Source organism: Mangifera indica, chromosome 8 (genome assembly GCF_011075055.1).
Source record: "Mangifera indica cultivar Alphonso chromosome 8, CATAS_Mindica_2.1, whole genome shotgun sequence".
NCBI lineage: Eukaryota > Viridiplantae > Streptophyta > Magnoliopsida > Sapindales > Anacardiaceae > Mangifera > Mangifera indica.
The window spans coordinates 3,487,147-3,493,146 of NC_058144.1; the positions used below are offsets into that span (position 1 = coordinate 3,487,147).

A 6,000-nucleotide genomic window follows, 5' to 3' on the forward strand; every position below is an offset into this window, starting at 1 on the left:
ACAAATTGGGGTGCCCAAAGACTCTTTTCTTCTTTGGACAATACTTCAAGGAAACTAGGCCATCACTTGAAATTTCCCATTTCTGTGAATGTTAAGAACAAGATTAAGAGATATTAATCTGGAAAATCAGCTTATATAGTAATCTCAAACCAAACCCAGACCCTAGATATTCAGATAAAATTCCAAATTACAAACCAAGATAGAGCTGTCGGTGCAACTTAGTTATAATACTATCTAATACGAAAGCATAATTTCAGCAGAAATTAAATACAAGGATTAGCTTCGATTCCCCGTAACTCTCAAGCTGATAACAGGGGAAGGGTCCTTTGGCCTCAATGGCCGAAACATCTGAAACGTCCCCACAGCATCCAGGCCTCCCCCATGTAATATAGAGCATCATAAAATTATAGGCACATCATAATATAAAAATAGAAAAATTACCACGCTTCAAACACATATGTTTCAAAAACGGCCGGAGCTATTATTACTCCTGTCCGTCACATTGAAGTTCAATTGATTTGAAAAAGAAACGGCAGGTTTCCTTGTTGGTTCAGCCCTATAAACGTTGGATGGTTCATCCTTTTCTTCGCTGCCACCAGCCTTGTTTTGATTAGCTCTTTGTCCTTCAAATTCCCTATACTTATGCAAGTACCTTTTCAATTGATCCGCATAGTTATCAAACCCTAGAGTGGCAAGAGCCCAACAAATATCATCTCCGTTAACTGTCTTTCGCTTCTCCTTGTGACACTTGTCTGATGCTTCTCCAGTAACAAAGCTAATGAACTCCGATACACATTCTTGCATGGTTTCTTTTGCTTCTTTCGAGATTTTTGCATTGTGAGGCAAAATCTGTTTCATGATTCGCCCAACATTAGCTATGGGAAGCAATCGATCTTGCTCCTTAATGGAACTGGCACCATCCTCACCTGAACTACAACTAGCTCTCGCACCTGCAACAGAAAAATTATACTTATGGCTTTTTCTATCTAAATAATTGCCTGTATTATCAACCATCTCTATAAAGAGAAAACTGATATCCTGTCAAACACAGACACGTCGCTTCGTCAGCTTCTAAGTTGCTCACATATATATTGGTGTATAATTATGTACATGTATGGATATAAACGCATGTGTATGTGTGTGTGTGAGTGAAGTACTATACAAAAAGTAATAAAATTATGTATATTTATTTTAGGTATTTAAATTTGATGTGCATTATTATGTGATTAAATGTTAATGTAAGTATATATCTACGTGAAATACTATATAGAGAGCAATAAAATTATATATACCTATTTGTGTTATCATGTAAGTGAGTGATTTTGAATTAAGATAAAATAACACTCAATTATATAATAATACATATAAATATGTATTCATATGTATATTTAAAATAAGTATACATAATATTATTTTATAAGGGTATGGTAAAGATTGGAAGAGTGATGTGGCAAGTCACGACAATGAAGACCTGGTCACTGGGGGACACGGAGGCAGGCAATTTCCGTTGTTAGTATGAGTTAGGTTCATTTTTAAATCCTTGAACTAACTGTTTATGTGGTAGGCAAGCGATAAACCCTACAAAGCTTTTTTTAAAAAAGTCTCAAACTTATCAAAATTGTAGGCAAAAAGGCTCCCCCCCCAGTTGGTACTTAAAGTTAATGCTCTCAATGAACTTTGAAATCTGTTTAGCTTAGAATATTGCTGCATTTGTGGACTAGATTAATGCACGTGTGCTTTGTCGAAAGATACAACTAAACTACAAGCCTAAAAAAGCACCCATCTTACTTATAAATTAGAAACCCTAGGGTTGGATTACCCACTACATAGTCATATTAATTTAATCTTTTTTTTTTTTTTTTTTTACTTTACAGTAATCTAAATTTCTAAGGTCACTGTCGGGCCCTGGAACTCTGGTCTGTTTTATAATATATGTGTCACAGCGATCTAGTATTCTTGGATTTTTGCTATTTATAGCTTAAATAAGGTCGACATGTGGCGTCAATCAGGAAAGCTTTCAATATTTTATATACAAAGATATTATTTTTTGATCATTATGATTGTCAAACTATCTTCACATCCATAATGCAAATATTTATATTATTAAATATGGTTAAATTAGACGGTCCGGTACTAAAGCTTCCCCTCTAAGTTTTGTGATCTATTGAATAAAATATGTTTTAGTGATGTAAACTAATTATGGTTAGATGCTTAAACGATTCAAATTAAACATCATGATCTCACAAGTTGAAGATTCGAGAAGAACAATAATCAATATACAGTTTAGGATTCTTTTAGTTGGTTAGACATTAAATACTTTGAATAATTTCTAAGCAAGAAATAGTAATGTATATATTAAGCACTAAGTGCTGGTGTGTTTAGCATGATCTCTTAAGATTTGATTAGCAATGGCCAATGAATGGCAAGATAAGTGCAGTGGGAGACTCTTCAATCCATTGAAATTTTGATGGTTGAATCCCAGGTGAACAGCACCAACATTTTGGCTTGTACTGCATTGGATTCTTTTATTTCTGTTGTTTGGTTTATATAAGGGACAATTTAAAGCATTGAAAGACTAGCTACTTGCTCAAACTAGCATTCAGGCTTGGAATTCGGATCTATTTTGAAGACAAATAGATGATCATAAAACTGCCAATTTGGTGTAAAACTAATCTATATACTTCAGAAAACTTCTTTGGCTGAGCGTATTTGCATATTCCAAAGTATTTTAGAATATATTAAAACTACAAGTTCCGTTTATCTAATGTAAAATCCAACGCACCTACATAAAAAAAAATAAACTCAAACAGAATTTTGTTGTAGCCTTTTATCCCTTCTTCTCTTCTTCATTTAATTTGTTTTTTGTTGGATTAATCTTTTCAACTCTAAAACATATGTTATGTATTTAAAAAATAATACTAATGGTAAATTAATTAACCCGTAAGAGAAACTTGGCCTGGTGTGTACATATATTGCTTTGTGCATAATCTCAAAGTCCAACAGATTAAACTAAATTTACATCTTGATGGAATATATACCATCCCCAAATTTAATATCGATCAGAGTATGTTGATATATGTTCCAAATTTGTCGCTACTTGTTAAAGGTAAATACTTAACCAACCAATCTCTATCTCCTGCATCTAACTGTACTTAATTCCATGCTGAAATCAGCGTTAAGAAAGAGGACTTGTGGTCCATGTCAGTGCAGAAAGGCATACTTTGCTATGGAGAAAAGTTGAGGAGGAAACGATAGAAAACACATATTTATGCTTCTCATAATCTTACTTTTAAAACTTTATCTTAGCTTAATAATTATATGCTTTTATTTCCCATTCAAAGTTATTTTCTGCATTCGCTGTGATATAACTTTGTAAAGAGTCCTATAATCGACTGTTTCACAATCACCATCTTAGCTGTTTAGCTAGGATGACGACTAGTGAAAGAAAAGTCTGTGCGGAGACTGTGCTGATACTCAATCACAGAAAGGGGAGCTGAATAAATTGTTATTAAGTTAAATTATTCAGATGTTGGAGGCCCTTAAAAGAAAGTTACATTCTGTTCTCTTCCTTTTAGAGTCCACCTTCTTACTTTGTTAAGATTCTTATCTCCATCACCTCTAGTGGGCATCTTACCTACATTTTGAATCTTAACTTTGTACAACAGGTTTTGGACAAATACGATGTTATTAATGGACAAAACCACTAATAAATATTGGCTGTTAATTCGTACCTGAAAATTATGACACCCTTAACATTGAAGCACAGCTGCAGCATATTGAATGTGAAAGCTAAAATTCTCTTCTCTATTTTATCAACTTTTTATTTCATTATTGCCTTCAATATTGGTTCTGTGCGGACCTCAAACTTTGTCTAGGAATAATTGTATCTGTTTAAGAGTAGTGCTAAAAATAAACAAATTTGTTTATTCACTTTCAACTCAATCCATTTCAAACAGTTTTAGGGCTTTTTTTTCATCCAAAAAGGAAAAATCCAACGAAGATAAATTCATTTTCTATTATTAGAAGCTTTGTTGGCATTTACAGTGCTAAAACACTCCCAAAGATTTCATGCCTGAAACTTAATTGTATTTCCATGAAATTAACACTTGTAAAATTCATCTTCCCTCTCCAATCCCGGTAATTATAGGCTAAAAGACTTGTTCTCACCCATGGTTTAGTCTATTTTCAAACTCTTACTTACAAAGTTTTAAAATTCTAAATACCCACTTATGAGTTGTTAAAATTAACAAAATTCATTAATTATAGGGGTAAAATTGTCATTTAACTTGTGATACTAAAAAAATAAAACTTTATTTCATTTCTTTCTTAAAACATAAAAACTAACAAATTTTCTTTAGGATTAAACTTTGAAAAGTTGCATTTCCCCTTTTAAGTTTCAATTTTTTAGGGACAATGTTCCAACAAACAACCGGCTTCTTCGTCGCTCTCTATCTCTCCCGACAATGTTTCTCCTTCTTCAGCAACTTAAAAGTCACTTAATCCCGACATGATTTGTCTGAAATCGATGATAACTATTTTCTCATCTTTGTTGATTCATCTGATGAAGATAATTTATCTTCATCTAGACAAATATTTGTCTTAATTGACAAATACAAGTAAGAAAGAAGGGAAAAAAAGGGTTAGAGGATGCCAGTTGTTGTGAAGAGAGAGTTTTTGTCAAAATTTTGAAATGCTAAGGGGAAATGCAACTGTTTAAAACTTAATTTTGAAAAAATTATTAGTTCTACCAAATAAGGGAAAAAATGATATAAATTTTTATATTTTTTAATATTACTAGTTAAATGACAATTTTACTCTTATAATTATTAAATTTTGTTAACTTTAACAGTCTAATAATGGATATTTGAATTTTTAAAACTTTATTAATGAAAGTATGAGAATAACGTAAACCTTGGGTGGGATCAAGTCTTTTGGCCGGTAAGTATATCCAGGTATAAACTACTAGAGTAATATTTACCCCAAATGATGTATTTTTTGTTTACGTTAATATAAACGAAAATAAATATGATAATATTATAAGACAAAATAAATAAACACATTACTAGTGAACAATTAGTTTGTCGAGAAATACCAATAGAACGGATCATAGGCCGCTCGTGCTTAGCAAAAACTGGACTTGAAAGGTATTGAAGCCCAATGGATCCATTTGGACTTTGCCATTTTGGAAGTTAAATAGAAATATAAAAGGTCTCAATCTAAAATTTTTTTATGGTTAAAAATGTTGAGATTTTCTGTCAATGCCACTATACATTTAGTGGTAAAATAATAGATATTTATCTTTTTTTTTGGAAATATAAATATAAATAAATTGTAAGTTTTGTTAAGGCTCCCACCTATGTTTTAGAAAAGCTATGGTGACAAAATACAATTTATATTAATATATTTTTTTAATTAGTTTTAAAGTCGTTTTCTAATTTTGTTTATCTTAAAGACAAAACTAAAATACTTATGTTTTAAATATTTATAATCAAACATGTCCTAAAGTAGAGTCAATGTGTCTTCAAATTACAAGAATCACTAACTCGTGAACATTCTTTCTCTTTCTTTCTTTGTTTCAACAACAAGGACAAAATTGAAAATAACAAAGCATATTACACACAAAGACCAATCAACAAACCAAACCCAAACACATCTACAACGATACAAAAGCAACCATATACATCCATTTACACATGTACAACAAAACAAGATAAAAACAACAACCACATTCTTTAAGCCTTCTTAGATGAGAAAGAAAAGGAAGGAGCAACACACCAAAACACAAGTGAGCCATCCTTCAAAAACCAGCAAGCGTCAACGCAGTTGTCCAACCAGCAATAAGATTCCTACAAACCGAAACCATAGTAGCAGCTTCCTTAAAGGACAATATCCAGCAAACATCAATGTAGCTACCTAGCCAGCAATAAGAGGGCAACACAGCTTCTGCCTTTATAATTTTTAATGACTAGGAGAACAAGGAACTCGCAGGAAAGACCTTTA

General features: G+C 32.1%; 1 protein-coding gene across 1 annotated transcript; it reads right to left on the bottom strand.

The window, feature by feature from the left end:
* Positions 1–131: 131 nt before the first annotated feature.
* LOC123224270 (nuclear transcription factor Y subunit B-4-like) lies at positions 132–1,080 on the bottom strand. The gene has a single exon (XM_044647885.1). It carries the CDS (start codon positions 1,012–1,014, stop codon positions 463–465), a length of 552 nt encoding a protein of 183 aa, XP_044503820.1. The 5' UTR covers positions 1,015–1,080; the 3' UTR covers positions 132–462.
* Between the last annotated feature and the right edge of the window lie 4,920 nt (positions 1,081–6,000).

Excerpts from the sequence above, each read along its gene's own strand:
- LOC123224270 (XM_044647885.1), bottom strand. The coding sequence starts at position 1,014 with ATGGTTGATAATACAGGCAATTATTTAGATAGAAAAAGCCATAAGTAT.